General features: G+C 34.3%; 2 protein-coding genes across 4 annotated transcripts; both read right to left on the bottom strand.

Annotated features, from left to right (window-relative positions):
• Positions 1-143: 143 nt before the first annotated feature.
• On the bottom strand, positions 144-7,144 carry LOC111510557 (WD repeat-containing protein CG11141). 3 transcript variants are annotated; one of them, XM_074171921.1, is made up of 9 exons: positions 7,116-7,144; positions 6,507-6,747; positions 5,455-5,736; positions 5,242-5,402; positions 4,839-4,974; positions 4,580-4,785; positions 4,432-4,526; positions 547-1,446; positions 144-409 (listed from the first exon to the last, which is right to left on the bottom strand). In XM_074171921.1, the coding sequence occupies exons 1-9, from the start codon at positions 7,127-7,129 to the stop codon at positions 303-305; spliced, it is 2,142 nt and encodes a 713-aa protein (XP_074028022.1). In that variant the 5' UTR covers positions 7,130-7,144; the 3' UTR covers positions 144-302. The 3 variants fall into 3 exon arrangements, with proteins under 3 accessions (XP_074028022.1, XP_023022255.2, XP_023022247.2); XM_023166487.2 differs by lacking the exon at positions 7,116-7,144 and adding an exon at positions 7,073-7,107; XM_023166479.2 differs by lacking the exon at positions 7,116-7,144 and adding an exon at positions 6,900-7,053.
• A 10,021-nt stretch (positions 7,145-17,165) lies between these two features.
• On the bottom strand, positions 17,166-19,048 carry LOC111510548 (uncharacterized). The gene is made up of 3 exons (XM_023166471.2): positions 18,165-19,048; positions 17,657-17,909; positions 17,166-17,472 (listed from the first exon to the last, which is right to left on the bottom strand). The coding sequence occupies exons 1-3, from the start codon at positions 18,662-18,664 to the stop codon at positions 17,266-17,268; spliced, it is 960 nt and encodes a 319-aa protein (XP_023022239.2). The 5' UTR covers positions 18,665-19,048; the 3' UTR covers positions 17,166-17,265.
• Positions 19,049-21,133: the final 2,085 nt, after the last annotated feature.

Genomic DNA, 21,133 nt, shown 5'->3' with positions numbered 1-21,133 from the left:
TGCTTGACTTTTGAAACATATGCCTGATTATAATTTTGGCTCATTATTTTTCATCTATTGTTTATTTTTTTTGTTATTATTTTCAAAATTTGAATTGAATCCATCAAAAAAAATTAAGATTAGATGGAAAAGGGAAAAAAGTGTAAGCAAGAAAATCAGATATATATTGAACATTTAAAAAAGTAATGAAATCCATTTATTTGTGCAACAAGTACATACCATTTCAAAAGCTGGCAATAAAATAATATCAACATAACTAACACATTTGTGACTAGCAAACAAAATGGAGATATAAACATTTTTTAAACTATTTCCCAGTCACTTAGGGAATTATCAGACAAGACACTGATTGTTCTTTCTCTCACTTGAATGTCGGACAATCTCCACTCGTTTGGAATACTCATACATTCTGAAAGAATCAATATTAATGTAATGCCTTCATTAAAGACCAGCATCGGAGGAAGCAAATTCAAATGAAAATGGTTATTACGATGAAAATCGAATTAAATTCAATTTAGATGTATAGCTTCTTCAACTCTGACATACCTGGCGTATCATTAGATGTCTTTGGCTCTGTATGAGATTTTACAACAAATTCAGCCCCTTTTACAGTTTGGTCATCCTTTGTGCTTCTATTTTCTGGGGTTTTATCACCTTGATTTTTGTTTTTGACATCATCATTAGGTTTTTTGTAAGTTAGATCTTCCTTTAATTTTGTGAAAGATACATTACTGGAATGCTCAATTGTTGCCCCACATTTTTTCTTTGTTTCTAGAAGTATTTTCTCCTTTGGTTTTTTGTCAACACTTAACGAACTTGTTTCATTTTGGAATTCTTGATTAGAGACATTCTCACTAATACTTTTCTTTTCAAAATTACTTTCATTATTCTTTTTAGTTTTATCACAATCTAGTTTATCTTTGTTAATATCACTTTTACCGATGATCACTCTATCTAGATTCAAAACGTCAGCTAAAATTTTCTCTTTATATTCAATGTCATACTTAATTGACTCCGGACTCCTCATATCAGGTAAAGCTCCTACTGCACTTAAATTCATTATGGTAGGTCTTGTGAAACTTGTAGCTTTCTCCTCAGAACTATTTGAACTCAAACTACTGCTGCTAAAAGTCATATTAGATCGTTTCTTTCGTTTCTTACTTTTTTTGAATAGGATTTCTTCTTCGAATTCTTGCTTTCCGATTTCATCAAACCTTTTCTTAGTGTCTGGATCATTGCTTTGAAGTTTTACTGGAGATTCTCTAGCCTCTTCTGCATTCACCACCATTACTTCATCCATATGAATATTAACGTCACTGCAAAAGCTAGGTTCCATAACTGGAGGTATGGCAGAGATAATACTGGTAGATTGTAATTTTGTTGTCAGCTCTTTTATAGAAGAACTTAGAGGAAGGTATGATTTGTTTTCAAAGGATATAAAGTTCTCTGAAAAAAAAAATACAATATTCTGTGCTATTAAATTGTTTTTCAATATTTTCAACAAAAATTAGTTGGTAGTTAGCATTTTGCCTTTTATTGCCTCACAGGTTTATATCTCAACTTTAACGTTTTTCTTTGCCGATTATCGTTAAATTATTTCAAATTTATCTCAAATGACATTCTGTAATTATGAAGTAAGTATACTGAAAATAACGAGAACATTTTTAAATTTCTCCAATTTTGAGAGTCCGTTTGTTTTTTTTTTTTCTTCATGTTATACATGTCCCGGAAGTACGATAAAATTTACAGCTGTATTTTGTATTCATTGTTTACTGTCTGTGGTAGCAGCTAGGTTAGATGTGTCTTAAGAGCTCGGCGATTTTCGTTACAAAAATGGATTAAAGAAGAATTTTGCGTAAAAAAAGAAATGAAGTATAGCAAAGTTATGAAATGTTAACAAAGGCTTATGGCGAATCTGCTATGAATAAAACAAGAGTTTACGAGTGATATAAGCGTTTACGAGTGATATAAGCGTTTCCAAGATGGCCGTTAAGACGTTGAAGATGACGAAAGCCCCGGACGATCAACAACCGATAAAAACGTGGAAACACAATCAGAGATGTCGCTGATTATGTTGGCGTATTGACTGTCCCATGCCATGATTTTTTTCGAATGTTTTGGGTATGAAATGCGTGGCAGCAAAATGAGGTTAACGACGATGCATATTTACTGAAACAGGTGACTAAACATGGGTTTTTGGTTATGATGTCAAAACTAAGGTTCAATCGTCCAGGTGGTTTTTCTGCCAAAATCAAAAATGCCTCGACGAGTACTGTCAAATGTGAAGGTTATGCTCACTGTGTTCTTGGATTTCATTGGCATAGCGCATTATGAATTTTTGCCAGGAGATTAAACGACGAGTACTATCTACAAGTTCAACGCCGTTTGCGTAAAGTAATCCTAGATTTGTGAAAAAACAGTTCATGGCTTTTGCACCACGATAATTCACCTGCTCACACTTCATTACGTGTTCACGAAATTTTAGGCAAAAAACACTGAATTTCATAAGTTGAGAAAGAAACTTCATATATATTAAGTGGGCATACTTGAAGACTGGCTGGATGGATAGTTACCCTCTCCCCAGAATAGATGACACCTTGAACATCTTGGCAGGTGCCCCGAGAATAAAGAGAAGACTGCCTTTTTCCACCGGCAATGGATTATGTAATGTACCCACAACATTTGAACGCTCGATAAAGTTGGTTCTTACCTGGAAAACTACCTGGTCCCTGAGGACAGTATAGTGACCTTAAAAAAATGTACCGAACATCTATCAAACTTGAGGAGTGTTTTCATGAAGCTGCGGAATTCTCATTTGTAGATCAATTCCAAGAAGTGTTGCCTCTTCAGGAAAAGGTGAATTTCTTAGAAAACATTGTGCCTTCAAAAGGATTTGGGACAGATCCAGAAAATCAAAGCAGTGCAAGAATGGCCAATACCGAAGAGCAAGCAGGACGTAAGAAGTTTCCTTGGACTCTGTAGCTATAACCGGCGTTTTGTGAAAAACTTTTGAAAAATTTCCAGACTGCTGCATAGCTTCATTGTGAGGAGAACTCCCTTCGTTTGGTCACCAGACTGCCAACAAGTATATTTACTGCCTTGTAGAGATATTTAACCAGTGCCCCAGTCCTTGCTTGTTTATACTCGATACAAATGTATAAGAAGGAGAAATCGTCATAAGCTACTTCCGTCAGTATTGCGTCACTAGGAAGAGCTCATTACATTGATTAAAGCGGTGGAATCATTATCACTCCTTAGTATATGGCCGTAAGTTCTTGACCAGGAGAAGAACTTTCTACTCCCCTACCTCCCGCTGCTTCGAATTTCCTCTGAAGCAGAGGGTAGCAACTTGAAAGGATCCTTGTCTAGGGACAGAAGATGTAAGGAATAACCGGACCGTGGTATGGTATGGTCATTAACAGCTTCCGAGGCTGATCCCACCTTCATGACGAGGCAAGATATCACCATAGCGCAAAAGGAAAATCGTACAAGAATTGATTGATAAAGGAGTGAGGCCGGAAAGGCAAGAGATTTTCAAGCACGGCCAGCAGAAACCTGCTTCAGATCCGGAAACATCATCCGTAGTAACCTCACGAAAACCTGGTGACCAAACGAGGACTGCGATTCCAAAAATTGCATTTACAGAATACCCTGTAGGTGCGACAAATCCTATAACGGTGAAACTAAGGAACCATTGAAAATTCGCATTACCGAGCACAGGAAGAAAACAGCGAGGAGAAACCAGCAAATCGGAAATAGCAGAGCAACATAACATAAAGTGGTCCCATGCTGAGACCATCCACAAGGAGGAACACTGGTTCAAGAGGAAGTTCGAAGAAGCTGCATATATTTTGTCCAACGATGTATGCAGCCAAGCTAGCGTAGAGACACGCAACATATGGAAACATATGATCAAGTGAATAACGGTCAACTCCCGCTAGAACGGTGAAAACAAAGAGAAAAGAGGGGATAGAAGAAAGCGCTCGAATGACCTGTAAATAGGCATCTGCCAGAGGAGTAGTCCAGTCATCACCCGAAGACGATTGTGGATACCAACATTGAAACGTCGTGAAGTAACTTGATTTGGAATCTTTTTATAATTTATTTTTTGCTTATTTTTATTATTTTTAAATTGTCAGTTCTTTTTTACTCTGTGGTCATTTTCATTTTGTATCTTGATTATTTTATTCGTTTTATTGTATTTTCATTTCATGTTTTATTGTTTAATATAATTTTAGCTATTCATTCTAATTTTATTTGTTCTTTCATAAATTTTGAATCATAGTAGAATCATATTAGACAATGAAAACCCGAATTAATAAAATTCACCATGAAACATTGTCAACCACATTCAAACAAATCTAACATTGTGTTTAGTTACAATAAGATAAAGGCTTAGTGTAGGTATCAGACATTAAATTTGAAACTCACCATTGAAAGACTCAGGTCTATAGGAAATCCTTATCAAACTGTGATCTTCTTCCAGAATGAATATTTCATCTTTATGGGTAGCTACAGTTAAAACGCTAAAAATATAGTTTATGAAATCATAAATTATTGCTAATTCATGGAATTTAACCTCCTAAGTTGAGATATTGTAGATAAAATCGTCATTTCTTGGGGATCTAGTATGTACACAACATCGTTATTATAAGTTAAAAGCAACCTCTCATTGAAAGGTAATAAAATTCCAAAAGCGGCATCCCTTTGTGGCTTTAGAGAACGTAAATTTTTTGAGAGAGGATTTAATAATGGCACTTCAGGGCATTCTTTTGTAAGAAGTTCCTGTAAATCAATTGTACTGCAAATTAATGGGTGGAAAAAAAAATCGTACTTACTTTGAAAAGTAAAGTTTTCTCAACATTTCCTTCAATATCAGATATCCACATTCTTAGTCCTGGTCTTGTACAATAAAGAAATGTATCTAATGGTTTGCAGCTGTCTTGAAAAATTATACCACCAAAACTACCAAGCCTGAAAGACAAACAATAATTTCAATGTATTTAGTTGTCAATAATTTTAATCTTCATCGCAATTATCAATTTTCAAAGTATTCTGAACTTAAAATGTATAAATATCAAAATGATTATTTGAATCTGATGAGTTCAACTTTGAAATGCGCCTGTTTCACAGCATGATTCTGACGAACAAATGTACAAAATCATTCTGTTTTTTTTTCTGAAAGAACAGAATGACTATGGAATATTTTTTCAAATCTTAGTTTTCTGATAATTTACATACACTTTTCTGTCCTTTTTTCCCACTTGACAAACCTTCCATTTTTCAAATTTTTTGCAAATTATGCTTCGATAAGTTGTGGAAACCAGAAGTTGTTGTTTCTTGTAGCTTAGCTGAACAACTTCGTAACTTTCATTCAAAATTTCGATAGATTTGCAGATATGCTGAAAAAATGCCAAGCATGAAGAACAGTCAGTATAGATGACAGCTTCTTACCATGTAAAAATCTATTTCTGTTGAAACTATACACCCATTTTTATCCCCAGAAAAAAGGTTCATACCATTTTTTGACCACTCTATGGCACTAATAGGGGCTTTGTGAAGTTCCATCACAGTATACCTTTCAACTTGTTTGTTTTTAGGTCTCAGACTTTCTGGTATAGATTCAGAATGAGATTTAGGAATTTGGAATATACTGATATTTCCTGACTTGTTGCCACAAGCCACCATATAATCCACTGTTGATAATATTTTCAAGGCAGTTATTGGAATGTTGTGCTATAAAATTAAATGAAACTGATTCTCATGGACTACAATATTTATCTCTTCAGATTTGATCTGCTAGAAAAACAGATTGAAAATACATTAGTCTCTCTTCAATATACTTATCGAACATTTAAAAAAGATGAAATCAGTTTCAATCTGCTTTTCAAAGCGATGGAAACTTTTCATATGTAACAATAGTCTATTACTAACGGATTGGACAAAAGGAAAGCACAATCACTGAACATGAGGAACTTCACTCAACATTGATTGACTATGATAGTCACTAATGGAAAGCACCTTCATTACATGAAAGAATATACCTAAAGACTTCTTTCTATAGACGCCTATCCATTTGTAGCAAATGACCGGTAACACTGAATAAGTTACCGCCAGTACAGACAGAGCACAGCTGTATGTTATCCATAACAACTTTGACAAAAGTAATGGTTACAAGCCAAACCACATTTGTCAATGTTTTGTCATTGCATCATAGGATATATTTGCTTGTTGAGTGTAGCTTTGTATTGTAACCTGGTTGGGTTATGTTACGGAATAATTGATATGGCCAAAACTTCTGGAGATTACCATTTCTCCCAGCAATGAGCCAAACATACTCTGTGTTATGTTACAGAACATAGGCTCAAATGGATATGCAAGCAAGTTGTTCACACTTTTGAATTTATATAAGACATTTATGTGCTCAAAATCTGAAGATGAAAATATTGGTCAGTGTTTTAGTAGTCGAAATGAAAAATACTTTTTGGAATAAAAAAGTAACATACTTCACACCGCAGCCTCTGTAAATCCTTTTTTCTCCTATCATACCAGTAAACAATTCCTACATTTGTGCCTAGTGCTATGTATTCTGGCAAAATATCCACACATGAAAGTTTGACTTCTTGAAAAAATATACCATTCTGGATTTTTAATGGCAATTTGTTGAGTAATTCTGTAAGAGGAGCCCATTCTCTCAGAATAGGAACTGGTTCATTTTGGGATATTGCCATTGTCTTTAACTTCTTCCTGTTGAAAATAAAAAATGAACTGACATATTCTTAAAATGTTGATATATCTTTCAGGACAGTATCAACACACAGGTGATTGGATAAAACAACCCCATTTGTTACATATTTTCATTATATTGAATATTGGAATTAAAACACTAATGAACAAACATTTTTTTGAGTAGTCAAGTAGTTTCTTTTTCAATTTTTTTAACTCTATGGTTTTTGCGAATCCCTCATTTACTAAAACGTTAATAACCGGCAACACTACATCACAGAAGAGAAGAAGACGAGTGCTTAAATGAATTCATCAATGAGTCCACCATTGCATTCAAAATATTTACGTATTGGTACTTTGGTACATCAGAAACCTCAGAGTAACCTTACATTGAAGGCAGCATAACTTTGTTTGTTTACGGAAAGTACGTTGGACCATAAAACAGTGGCGGTTGGTTTAGTTGATAACCGGAGGGATATTATATATTTATAAAATACATCATTTCAGGTGAAAATGTATTCTTTTCAAATAGTTCCTACAGGCATGGCAACTCTATGTCTTATTATCACTCTGAGACAGAAACGTTAGGCGTTTCATATACATTCTCTCAGTGCGTTCCACTAAGCACTCACAACGACCACGGTTTTTGCCGTTCCACTTGGTTCTGGGCGTCATTAACTCAAGTGGAATGGATTTTAGAGCGTTTTGAGCGTTTATTCAAATAATACACATGGCGCGTTTAAAAAAACAAAACAAAAAGTTGATGAGGTTATGTTACAATCTGTAAGTGGTATCAATAAGTTCTATTAATTGTTGGTTAACATGATTTATTAAACAAAAGTTATGTATATACTTTAATTTTAGAGTACTTAACTAATTTATGTTAGTATATAATGAAAATGCCTTTTACGGCGGCAGTTGGAAATTTGTTGGTGCGTCGAAATAATGCTCCACAAAGTACTAGTTCGTCCAGCTCAGATGAAGAATGGAATACAATTTTACAAAAATATAATCGTGAAAAACGAAAACTTAGACCATGTATTATTGATTACGATAATGTAATTACTCGATATTCAGATGAAGAATTTAAAAGTCATTTCAGGTAAATTATTTTTTATCACTTAATACACTATAGATTTTGAAAATTTTACTCATGGAATTCTTTATTGATCTCTTTAGACTTTCAAGATGTACATTAAATTATTTACATGAGCTGATACAAGAAGATTTAGTCCGACGTGTTTCCGGATGCCCTACAATTCCTTCCCGTCATCAATTGATGATAGCTCTTTGGAAAATGGCCACAACAGATTCTTATAGGTTAATTTTTTTTAAATTAACCATTTTAGTATTATAAACCATAATTCGCACAAGTATAAAATTAAACCCTTTTTTTATTAAACGCACGTTCAGCATCTGCAGGAGAAAGTTTGAGATCCACAACAGTATTTCGTTCGGCACAATAGAACGATATTGTTGTTGTCGCCATGTTTGCTGCTTTTAGTTTTAAAAATTGTGCTCATTTTCTCAAAACGCTCACATCGACCCACCTCTTGAGATGGGTCGTCGTGAGCTAGGCGTGAGCATAAGTAATGACGTCTTCACCGCGACCACAACGATCGCGGTCGCCATGTGGAACGCCTGAATGAGTATTTTAGGCGTTGTGAACGCTTAGTGGAACGCACAGTCTTTCTGGCGTTGAAACGATAACGTCACATCAACTATGATTTGAAACGTATTCATGATAATTCTAGCGTGAAGTTGGTTTTGAAACGAAATTTGACGTTACGTTACGTCAGTTTCTGTTTTATTTTGATCGTTATAGTTTATAAAGTGCTGAAAACTTTTTATAAAATACGTTGTGAGGATGTACAATATACAGCTGTGAAATTATTGTATGCACAAACCCAATTCTAATTGAGGTTGGAGAAAATCGAAAAGTTTGTTTTTATTATTGAATTTGACATCTGACACAAATTGAATCATTTCATTTTGCCGAATCTTATAATTAATGACCTCACTACGGATCGTTTTTGAATACACTCTCGAATACGATTAAACGCCAGAAAACTCCTGTTATTGCGCTTTTATTGATTGAAACAATGCATTCAAAAAATTTCTGTTGAAATCAATGACGTAATAATAAATATAGACGGGCCATTGAAGAGAGAACTTTAATTCCAACACCTAAAAAAAAGATAAAAAGATTCAAATCTTGGAATTTATGTCTCTCGTATACATCGTTACGATATTTTCATGTTGTATATTTCCATGTGAAAATTTTGGGATTCGATTTGTCATATGATGTTGTGACGCAGTGGCCAGGACGTCTGATCTGCAGGTGGAATATATTCAAAAGTGGCTTCATGCCCAGTCCACATTATCATATCTGTGGTTGAAGTAAGGAACTTTCCTAAAAGTAAACAATCAGGGTACTCACCTCAGAGTAATAAGACTCTGAAGTAGTCACACTTGGGTTGACGCCATCGTGTTCACCAAACAGAGTGAACTTGAAATGAAGTAAAGGAAAGTTCCACACTTTTTGATCAGGTAAACTAATATAAAATTTAGTGAAAAAATTACAATATTCGAAATGTATAGTCTATTGAAAGAGTTCTTAAATTCACTGATGAGTCCACCGTTCGACGGATTTAACTATTTGTCCATCACTGACATTGAATAGTAAATGGAACGCTAATTTGTATGAATATTTTTAGGCCTAATTGAACTTCGTGCATACTATTCATGGGCGTGCATAGTAAACATTCATCTGAAATAGTAAGTGACAGGCTCCATGTATATGAAAAATATATTTGAGAACTTTCTCACTACTTTTCTGGGTTTCAACCTCCCGCAATCAAGAAAATGCATGAAGCTGAATCAATAGAGAATCTGCTGACGTGTAATAAAGAGTACATTGATATGTTCACATCGAAAAGTTAGTGCGTATTATAAACCACTGCAAAGTCCATTTTTCAGTAACAGAATAATAAATTGGAAAAGAAGGAATTTATATATTTCCTTTCTTTAAATGTTTCATTACGTTTCGAAAAGTAGTTGAACCCTTTACCTCCGCAAAACAAAAACAAACACTTTTGAAAAACGTCTCAATTGAAAACAGGTAGGTATATTTCTTTCAACAGACGTTGAAGAAAATGTAACTCTTTCCGTGAATTACTCCACAAATTATTCAATTCTGAAAAATAATCAAAAGCAGGTACATTTCCGATAGAAGTGTTTTTCCGAAAATAATTTTTAGGGTTTTGAGAACGGAAAGAAACAAACCGTCTGAAGAAAGCTTATTGTATAAATTTATTTTTTTACCATTGAATATTTTATTCGTATGTAAAATTCATGAATACAAGTTTACTGAGTAATTAGACTCTTCACTGGTTTATATAAATCAGTAACTTTTCGGGGTGAACTTTATATACTTCAGCATATTCTCTATTGGTTGAGCTTGATTCGTTTTTTGAGATTGTGGGAGATTAAGAACCCAGAAAAGCAGCGAGAATCACTGATACCTCCAAATGTCTTTCAAAGAATGAATGGATTGCATTTTGTTCAAGGAAAGAAGCATAGAAACCCTGGTGTTTTGTCATTTTCGCTTTTATTTTGTTCAAAACTCGACGTGAGAAAGATTAACCCAAATTTGTGCACATGTTGTTAAATGATGGAGCAAGAATGCTTGTATTTTATTCAAATCTTTGATTTTTGGACCATAAGGTCCATAAGGTCCCACAAGAGTTAGGTCGAATATACAAAGTTGAGAGTTTGACAATTGACAAAATATTTCACATGGGCAAAAGGTCCAAGTAATTCATGAATATTTCATGCGTCTTGGTTCAAGCTATGCTGAATCCATAATTTTACAGGATATTATTCATCGCATGATCTTGTAATTGCATTGAACAAAGATGCAAAGAAACCCGGGCGATTTTACTGATTCGTTTAATTTAGTGAAAATCTCTCAACGCGAGAAATAAAGCCGGAATTATATTATTGTGTCGTGGTGTGTGGTGATGCGCCACAAGTATATCGTATCCATACATTTACTATGTTTAGAATTATATTACTAAAGTGCAGTGTGTCGGGACGCGATCTGTCGTGACGGATCGATTACCGATCGGCGTCAGAACAATGGTGGGGTTATGACGCGTCAGAACACTCCACATTAGTATGTTTCTAATATGACTCGTTAACTAGCTAGAGAAGAGTCGTTTGCATTTATTTGTTCACAAGATGTCGGACGAACTTATTGAACTTGTTCTACCATACTCTACTCAAATTGATTTTTTGTCATCCTAGTAAATGATATTGGCTTCGACTACCTCTCAGATCATTTACTAGATGAACTCAATATTTTCTCTTTTCTTTTTAAGTAAACTTTACATTAGCAGACACGCAAGGTTTTCTTCAATATCACTATTCGAATCGGGGGAAAGCATTGTAGATGCTCGCATGCGTTTACTCCAAAGGCCACCACTGTATTGACTCGAAATAACATCAGAACGCTCCCCGACACGACAGAACCCGAGAATACCTACCACAGAAAAGCGACAAAGACGGTCATTTTGTGTCCCTTTTTCGTAAACAAATGCGTCGACTTGGTTGTCTCCACGTCATTCTCGGGCTTGGTTGTCTCCATTAGTCTGTGAGCACTGAGCAAACATAATGAGGTAGTTAGTTAGTTACAAAAAATACCTACAGCTCTGTACACATTAAAATTATGCTATTTAAGCAAGAGTTTTCAGGAGATAATTAGTTTTGAAGAATCCATCGTGAGAGAAACAGTAGTTGTGTGTTTTTGAATCGACACTAGTGACGATCTTCGAGTGAAATTCAACGAGTTAAACTAATATCAACGTAAAACTAGATTTTGTGTGTATTTATGAGAAGTGAAAATCGAAATGCCTGGTTACTATTGTGTTTTCCGCGGTTGTTCAGCTAGAACCGGTGAAGGAACGAGTATTTTCAGATTTCCCCAAGACTGTGAAAGGTAAATATTTTTATACATCTTGGGAAATATGTTTGGGAAATGTATATCTAAACTGATAGTAATGAGAAATAATTAAATTTGCTATATTTTGAAAGTAAATTACTGACTATTTTCAAAGTTCGATTTTCGAAATATGTGACGATGAATGGGAATCTTGAATATACTTTCAATCAAATAATTAAAATTCAATAGATCTGTTTATAAAAGAAAAATACAAAAGAACAACTTCAAAACTGATAAATTATTTCTTCCTACAGGGCAAAAGTTTGGTTGGAAGCTTGCAGTAGGCAAGATTTACTAACAAAAATCGATTCACTTCACAAAAACTACAGAATTTGTGAGCATCAATTTGAAAGTAGGTACATATAAAAGGGTACTGTGACAAATACATTACTACCTGAAGCAATACCGACAATACTTCCACCCATTTTAAAAACCGGGAAAGACCAATCTCAAGTACCTGAAAGAAAAGTGATCATTCTGCCAAGAATGTAACGTAGGTACTTAGATTTATTATGGAAATTGAGACTTGATCCTTTTTTCAGATATCACAATTGTTCCACAAGTGTTCTTTTGTGAAAAACGCAAATGATGAAATGCCTTCATTCTCTTTGACCGTAGGTGGTAAGTTTATTTTTAATTTTAGTAAGTGGTTACACCATTTGAATTTAATATTTTTAGATATTATGTAAATTACACCTTGTAATGAGCACTCTCTTATTCAGGTTTCTTTCCTGACCAAAAATTCGATTTTTCTGAGTAGATTTAGCAGATTCATTTTTTTTTGTTCAAGGTCCAAGTACTTCTCGAGAAGTTGGTTTGCAGAATGTTTCAACCTACAGTGTAAATGTGGAATGCGAAGAAAGAATTTCACCACCTCTACTTTCGCCATCTGCTTTTTCTCAAACTGAGTTTAAATTAAGCAGCAATACTCCACGAAAACGAAGATTGCGAAGTATATTGAAAATTTTACGGAGGGAGAAAATCAAAAAGGGATCTAAGGCGACAACCGGTTTATCAGTTTTTAAAAGGGTGTGATGCGTTTCTTGAGAATCCTTTACCGGAAGTGATAAAATCGCATGTTGTACAAAAGAACAAGAAACCTATATCTCGCAGATATTCTTCAGAAGCGAAGCAGTTTGCTTTGATCAACTACTTTTCAAGTTCTAGGAATTATAGGCATCTTAAAGTTATTGACTCTTCCAACAAAACGATATTTGCAAAGGATGACCCAAAAAATATCATGTAGGCCGGGCTTGGAAAATTCAGCAATATTCAAAACACTTGAAATTAAAATTAAAACAATGCTCGAACAGGACAGCGATATGTGATATCTATAGATGAGATGGCTTTAAAATCCAATCTTTTTTTTGATACAGGATGTGATGAAATAATTGGTTTCGAAGATATTGGAGAGGCAAATAAGAGGAATTCCATGTGTAGAAATGTTCTCATTATTATGGCTAGAGGACTTTATTCTCCCTGGAAACAACCTATTGCTTTTTTTTTCATTGAATCACAGCTACCAGCAAAAAATCTCATGATATTTTGGATAAATGCAATTCTAAATTATCCAATATATGTCTGCATGTTGATGGCATCGTGAGTGACATGGGCTCTAACTTTTATGAATTGTCAAAGTTATTAGGGGTCACTTTAGAAGAATCTGAATTTGAGCTCGGTGGTAAAAAACTTGTTTATATTTTTGATCCAAGTCATTTGATAAAAGACACTAGAAACAATTTTTTAAAACATTCATTTCATGTTGAAGGCAAAAGTACATCTTGGTCTTTTGTGCGCTCTTTTTATGAGCAAGATAGGGCAATTTTATAGATTCGCACCAAATCTTACCAAATCACATATAAATCCAAACAAATCTTACCAAATCACATATAAATCCAAACAATTTCGAAAAAATCAAAGTGAGTCTAGCAACACAAGTTCTAAGCCGTACAGTTGCCAGTGGAATGAATGCATTCGTGGCAATGAACTTACTTCCTGCGTTTTTGAAAAATCTTGAAATTTTCAATTCAGAGGACAAAAATGTCACAAATCGAATCAAATTTAGAAAATGCTGGATTATTTCCATGAATAGTGTAATTAAAATATGGGATAAGCTTTCCAAATTAAATTATAAATATTTAAAAACGAGGCGACTCAATTCAGATTGTCTTGAAAATTTTTTTGGTGCTGTAAGACAACAATGTGGAAATAATGTTAATCCGACCCCCATACAATTTCAAAGGGCATTCCGGAAGTTATTTTGCCAAAATTATTTTCATTCCAATCATATGAATTGTAAGAATGATTTAGATGATTTAATATTCTGTATACAATCCAGAAACGTAAATGATATATTTATATCAGATGAGAATCACTTTTCTCGAGCCCTTGCCCTTCCGGATTATGATTATAAAAATGAAGATGTTTGTACTCAGAATTCATTCAGTTACGTTTGTGGATACATTTTAAAAAAAAGCTCTTCAAGTTCATACATGTTATGTATGTCACTCTTTCAGCACGAAGTGCAGGACTTTGGATGTAAATCGTCTGTTAAGCTATTTTAAAGCTTATACTACGGAAAAAAACATATTTGGAAATTTGCGCTCACCACCAGATGAACTCATAATTTTATATATCAGCTGGAATGTTTATTTAACAATCGATTTACAGAAATTTCTACTTGGGGAGCAGTTTCGAATATATTATTCAACCTAATGAAGGATGTAGATTTTCTTCATCCTTGTGAAAATTTTCCAAAAATATATATAAGCTATTCATAAGAACGAAAATTTTTATAGTATCAAATATACTAATAGATAATTATTGTGAATACAACATACAAATGGATACTAATAATAGAAATATCAATAATACCAAAGTTAAAACTGTAAAAAGGAAACTTAAGATTCTGTCACATTTTTAAATTAAGAGGTTATGTAAAATATCTTGTTTCATTATTTTTTCATTTGAAACCTTACTTAATTAGAACCCTCAGATTGTATAGATGTTGTTAATAAAAGTTCAAGTTAAGATCACATAAAATAACAAAAGTCACTTCTATTCATATCATCCTTAGTGGACTTACCTATTTATTTCAGAGGATATAAAATGATTATATAATATAAGCATTATTATATTATTGTAACTTTATTTTAATTTTCTATCTAATGAATTGGATTTACAAAATAAAGTAATTTAATTTATTTCTTAAAAGGCAATTCATCATAAATAATAATAAATTGGCCACATAGTTGAATATTCTCTACTGCGAAAGTTGTTCAATTAGCAATATAAACATTGAATGGAGTAAGATGCCCTTATTCACACTATAATTTTATATTTCACAGTGAGCCCACGTACTATACTAGAACGTAAGAGTATGTATTTTTATTAGTGTATATCGCTGAGAGGTCATTTTTCTCAGTGAACCAGGTTGTCTATCACTCAAAATCTTCGGTTCGGAGTTAGGACACCGAACATCAAAGGATCCGACGTTAATGTCGCTTCTCTGTGCTAGGTATTCTCGGACAGAACAGTCTACACACTCGCCGTCACGTCAAAGAGCATCACAACACACCACAACATAATGATGTAATTCCGGCTTTATGACCGAACTTAGTACACGTGTTGATAGAGATGGAACTCGTTTCAAAATGTAAACATTGGTGTGCGCTTAGCGCCTCTGTGAATGAAATGTCTAAGTACGTTGAATCTCTTTAGTCAATGAAGAATCAAGCATGGCGTAGATCTCAAAATATTTTACCTAGGGAGGGGTCAAAGTATTTAGACCAAATTATTTCTTCGTTCTTTTACATTCATCAGTCAGGGAAGCTATGGATTATACTATAGACGACCCCTCCCGATATAGAAGGCCCCGACACTCTGCCGAATGAGGCCCCTATGTCCTCCGTTGAAAGATGAACAATTTTTTCATCCATCCCATCCCAGCTAGGTAGGGGTACACCGTGAAAGGCGGCACTGATGTCTCAGGACACTCAGGTCGCCATCCCATCATAAGTCATATAACCGACCCATTTGTCCCTCTGACAAACATCAGTCAAAAGGGTAAGGGAGTCAGGCTCCAACCTGTCCGAAACCAAGATAGCTGTCGGTATCTTTTGCATTGAACGATGAATAGTGTTTGGCTACCCTGTCATTTCATAAGAATACTCTAGTCTAGGCAACTATAAATAATTGTAATCCTGAAATACCAGTTACCTACATTAGGTATATCAATTTGAATTATTTATAATGCGGTAGATTTTGATTTGTAGTAAATTTTTTACTATTTCCTCGTTATTTTTTACGAGTTTTGACTTTGTGGAAAATTTGAAGTTCAATGGCAAAACCGAAATGGGCGACCTATAAAATTTTATTAAAATACGCTCATAATCAGAATTGTTTTTTGTAAAAAAAATCACATTTCATACGGAACGTATTTAGAATTTTATCAATAAATCATTTATCATAAATCAATAAATTTATAAAAAAATATACAAATACCTATATAAAATATCTTTACCAGTTATCTAAAGTATGAAAGAAACAACTTTTTCTCATTTTGAAACTATAAATAAATGTAACGAACGAATAATATACAAATTATGAGCCGCTTCACATATTTCTTGTCAAAAAATGTTACAGAATACAGACTGGAATAATGCTATTTTTGTCGTTGGAATCCTGAGGTAGATCCTACTCCCGACTGAGAGAAAAAAGTTCTTTTTCGATAAACGTCTTTTCACAAACAATTTTATTTCGAGAGGAACTTTCACAAATTGAATTTATACGTTCACTGTTACAAGATGAAAGCTGTAAAAGTCGCTCTACAACTACTTTAATTTTTTCTAAGCTCATTCAATTAGAATTAATCGATAGAGGGATTCTATTGAATTCAGTCCTATAACTTGTGCAAGGAATGTTGGGTTTATATAATAAAAATAATGATGCAATAAAAACCACTTTGCTAACGAAATCAATACATATTTTTGTTCCACAGGCAAAGATAAATCGGGAAATATCTTGCCACAGAAAGATCATACTTCCCTTATGAGAAATATAACTCCATTAAACTCCTTTTTTGTATCACCTATCAACTCAGAGGGAGTAGGTATCAGATATTTTGATAAACAAAAAGAACAGAAAATATGGTTGGTACAATGCCTCTGCAAAAGTTCTACACCTTTTAGCGAATATACTGGTTATCTAAATAGAGGCTTTGAACGAATCCAAAGGTTGCAGTCATTAAACGAATATCCAAATGAGGTGATTGTGAATTGGCATCAAATCTCAAATCGATTTCTCTCGTCAACCGGGCGAAAGTGGTAGACAAATAAAGGATGGCTGCTTTTCTTAGTAGTAACGTTTGCTCAGCACATACCAGTTTTTTTTTATCAAAAACTACAAATGATATCATATTTGTATTACTAAACAGATATAATTTCAATCCATTTATTCAACCAGATAATACTTTAAGGTAATAACAGTGTGAGTATACATTCAGTAATGTTTTTTGAAACAAAAAAAGAAAAACACTTTCAGCATGTAACCAGAAATTTGGACAGAATTGGTATATGCGAAACAACTTCTTCATTTTCATTATCACTCTCCGAATCTGTTGCCGAGTAGTTCAAGTCTGAGCTATCCAAACTGTTATCCCAGTCATCAGAGCTGGAATCTGAATCATGTCCAAACATATCCAAAATATCATTTTCCAATCCTGTTATTATTACATTGGTAAAAACCTATGAAATAAGATCAGATTTCAATTCTCAGTATTATGATTCCCAGCATTACATCTACACTCTTTTTCAAGGGTAAATTTAATCCATAACATACATATGGAAAAATTAAAATACATAATCTATTTGAACAGTAATTGGGTATTTATTGCCTACTAAATAAATACATACTCTAGATTTCTCTCACCTTATTATCTTCAAGTTGTAAGGGATTGTTCCGTAAATTGATTTTAGTATGAGGCATTGCAAATATTGTTTTTTCTGGTAAGGAAAAGAATTCGTTATTTTGTAAATGAAGGTACCTCAGATTCTTTATTCTGGATATTCTATGGGGTAAACAGTTCAAATTGTTATTATTTAAATTCAGATGCTTTAACAATTTTAAATTATCAACTTCTTTTGGAAGAGTACACAACTTATTATCTTCTAGAGTCAGCCATCTGAAAAATTATATGAGAGGTCAATCGAAGGATTATCCATACAGCAATTTTTAGATCACGAATATTAAGTAACAAAATTAGTAGGAAGTTGAATTATTCAATAGGAACATTTGAACAAATGCAAGTTTTCACTTATAACAAATATTATTCAACATTAACTTGTAAGACTCAAAACAACAGTGTCCATCCGATCTGACAGATCTTGTATAACTGCTGAAATAGTTCAACATGACCAATTTTCACCTACCCACCTACCTTAAATTCAATAAACAACAAATCTCATCTGGTAATTTACTTAATCTGTTATGTCTTGCTCCTAATGTGTCCAGTTTAGTTAGGTTTCCTATTTCTTTTGGAAATCTTGTCAAACAGCAGCTATTACACCATAATATTTCCAAAGATGAAAAACATCTTATGTCTTTGGTTAAATCTTTGATGGGATTATGACTAATGTTGAGAGATACCAGTTGCGGTATGCCCCTCAAGGCTTCAGGAAATTCACTCAAATTATTATATTCTAGAGACAGGTGTTGAAGATTTTTCAACTGAGTTATACTGGTTGGTAATTCTTTTATGAAATTATGGCCAAGTTTCAAAGAATATAAACTATGACAAAATAACAAATCATCAGGAAAGCACTTCAAATCAAAATCATCCAAAGCTAAGGTTCGAGCCTCAGAGTTTTGGGCTTTTTCGATTAGTGAGAGAACTCTATTTCTCTGTATGAAGTCATATACAGGATTCACAACATTCATGTTGAAAACTTATTTCCAAATTCCTTTTTCTTTTATTTATTTGCATTACAGTTTACACTTTACCACATTATGATATCAAAAAAAAAGATCCGAATTTCTGGCTTAACAGAATGAAATTCGAATAAAGTTCCAAATTCCTTCTGGAATCTATTTCGCGTTCATTCTAAAAATCGTAGTATTGTTACTTCTTACGGTCTACTCAAAAAAAGCGAAGATATTCTAGGCGTATTCGGGTTAGCAGTTCGAACGATTCTAGGACAGTTCAAAATAGTTACATAGCTTATTACAAAGACAATATGCTGATTATTGAAACTGAATTCACGCAAAAGTTTCCAAGGCTCAACTCTGCGATTGATTTTGACTTTGACAGTTCGAGGACTGTTCACAAGAGAACCTGAATGCGGAAAAGGTAGCGAATATGGTAACCTTCAGGATTTTCATGAAATTTTGACAGATGGTTAAAAACTCACCAAAAACGATAAAAATCGTGAAATTTTTCTGCGGAAATGCCGGGAAGATAGTTTTTTTTGAAAAAATGCTCAACGGTGGTCGGTGGAAATACACAAATACAAGCAATTCATCTGCACTATTTCACTGCTTTTAGACCTGCAACATATGCCAGAACACACAAAATAGTAATTTAGAGCCATTAAAAAAGTGATTTGCTCACAAATATACAAAGAATAATTAAAATTATGGCTTATTTCAATGATTTAAAATTCATCAATTTCACATTTACAAAAGTGGTATTGAAAAAGAAGTGAAGACATTTGCTCGATTAGCTTGCGTCATCGTTTGGGCAAGTTTGACGAACAATTTTCATCATCATTCTCATTGCCATACACATTCTTTAGAAAAAAAATTGGTGGCCCTGAAAAGGGCCATTTTTGTAAAATAGAAAAATTATTAGCCGGTTTCTGAATCCGAATATTCCTCTTCATCAGCAACATGAGCGTCATTCGACTCTTTAGCGGAATTTTTGGCGTCGTAAAGTTTTCCTGCCAATCCGAAAAATTCTTCTGTTCTGTTCAAATTGAGTTGGGGACATTTTTTATAAAACATGAAGGGGGCAAGAATTCCAGGAATGTGTGCTTTTCTACGACCATTCGAAACTGTTACCGTCTTTGTGTGCCTCCAAGATGATTCAATTGCATTGGTGTGTACACCAGTTTCAGGGTCCTTGAAAGTTATTAAATGATTTACTTTCAAGTGGTTATAGTCTTCACGAGAAAGGCAATCATATGCTTTCCAGCAATCCGAATGGATTATTGATCCTTTCTTAATCCAGTTGTCGATTAAAGGTAAAAGGCTATCTGTGCCTCGTCTTTCGACTGCTACCATGAATACTCTTCCCGTACCACGCTCAAACCACCGAAAACCCAATGTCCTTCAACTCTATGGCCTCGATTTTCACAATGATACCGGGACTTCCTAGTTTTTCTGGTTTGGTGAAAAATGTATCGAAAACCACCATCCTACAAAAACTTGCCCAATCTACAGCAGCAGATTTAGAAATTTCCAATTGCTTTATTATTAATGTCAAATTTGCATTCGACACCCAAAGATTCCCAATATTTGAAAAATAGATGATTTGGATTTGGAAAAAAATGTTCCATGTGGAAATTCTCTTGCATAAGAACATTTCCGTTTTTTTTGTTTTCGAACAGATATTGTATTTGTGCACACCCATCTCCAACCGTCACCCTGAAAAATAAAAAAGGTGTAGTTTTTCGAAGCTTACTGACCTGACTAGACCTGACCTAAACTAACCTAACCAGACCTGTCTTGCTCTAACCTGACCTAATCTTACCTGACCTAACCTAACCTGACCTGATCTAACCTTACCTAACCTAACCTAATCCGACCTAACCCAACCAGACCTAACCTAACCTAACCTGACCTAACCTAACCTAACCTAACGTAACCTGACCTAACCTAACCTGACCTAACCCAACCAGACCAAATCTATCCTGAACTGATCTGACCTAACCTAACCCAAACAGACCTGATCTATCCTGACCTCTCCTGACCCAACCTAACCTAATACGATTCAACCTAACCTAACACGACTTTACCTATCCTAACCCAACCTAACATGACCTAACCCAACCAGACCTTTTTTCCTTTCCTTAGCCGCCTCCTGTGCTAGTTCCTGGTACCGTCGTTAGACATTGCTTCAGGGATAGCTGGCATATGGCTCGGAGGGGAAACCTTAATAGCACCGTGCGAAGTTCCTCCCTCGCACAACAGTCCGGGGACTCCAGGCTGGTGTGTGCAAGTCCTATATACCCCGGCAAAACCTCTTCTTCTTCTTTGGCCCTCAATGAAGTATATTAGTTTTTTTCCTTTTTTGCTCTATTTCGTCTTTCTTCCTTTTCTTTGTTCTCGATTATGTGACGGATAGTTTGGTATGCATGTTTCCACCCTTTTTCGCTTGATACTAAATTTGTCATCATATTACTGGCAGTG

Source organism: Leptinotarsa decemlineata, unplaced genomic scaffold (genome assembly GCF_025532065.1).
Source record: "Leptinotarsa decemlineata unplaced genomic scaffold, Ldec_3_MD MMD2_tig00000035_RagTag_RagTag, whole genome shotgun sequence".
Taxonomy (NCBI): domain Eukaryota; kingdom Metazoa; phylum Arthropoda; class Insecta; order Coleoptera; family Chrysomelidae; genus Leptinotarsa; species Leptinotarsa decemlineata.
The sequence above is the reverse complement of the archived record's forward strand: the minus strand, read 5'-3'. Positions and strand labels throughout refer to the sequence as shown.

What these genes read in the sequence shown, in the direction of transcription:
- LOC111510557 (XM_023166487.2), bottom strand. Translation starts at nt 7,092, where the DNA reads ATGTACCAAAGTACCAATAC. An exon ending in GGAAAAAAGGACAGAAAAGT is followed by an intron (nt 4,975 to 5,241) that starts GTATGTAAATTA and finishes TTTGTCTTTCAG; the next exon opens with GCTTGGTAGTTTTGGTGGTA. An exon ending in TAGACCTGAGTCTTTCAATG is followed by an intron (nt 1,447 to 4,431) that starts GTGAGTTTCAAA and finishes TTTTTTTTTCAG; the next exon opens with AGAACTTTATATCCTTTGAA.
- LOC111510548 (XM_023166471.2), bottom strand. Translation starts at nt 18,664, where the DNA reads ATGAATGTTGTGAATCCTGTATATGACTTCATACAGAGAAATAGAGTT. An exon ending in TGTTGTTTATTGAATTTAAG is followed by an intron (nt 17,910 to 18,164) that starts GTAGGTGGGTAG and finishes ATAATTTTTCAG; the next exon opens with ATGGCTGACTCTAGAAGATA. An exon ending in TACAACTTGAAGATAATAAG is followed by an intron (nt 17,473 to 17,656) that starts GTGAGAGAAATC and finishes CTTATTTCATAG; the next exon opens with GTTTTTACCAATGTAATAAT.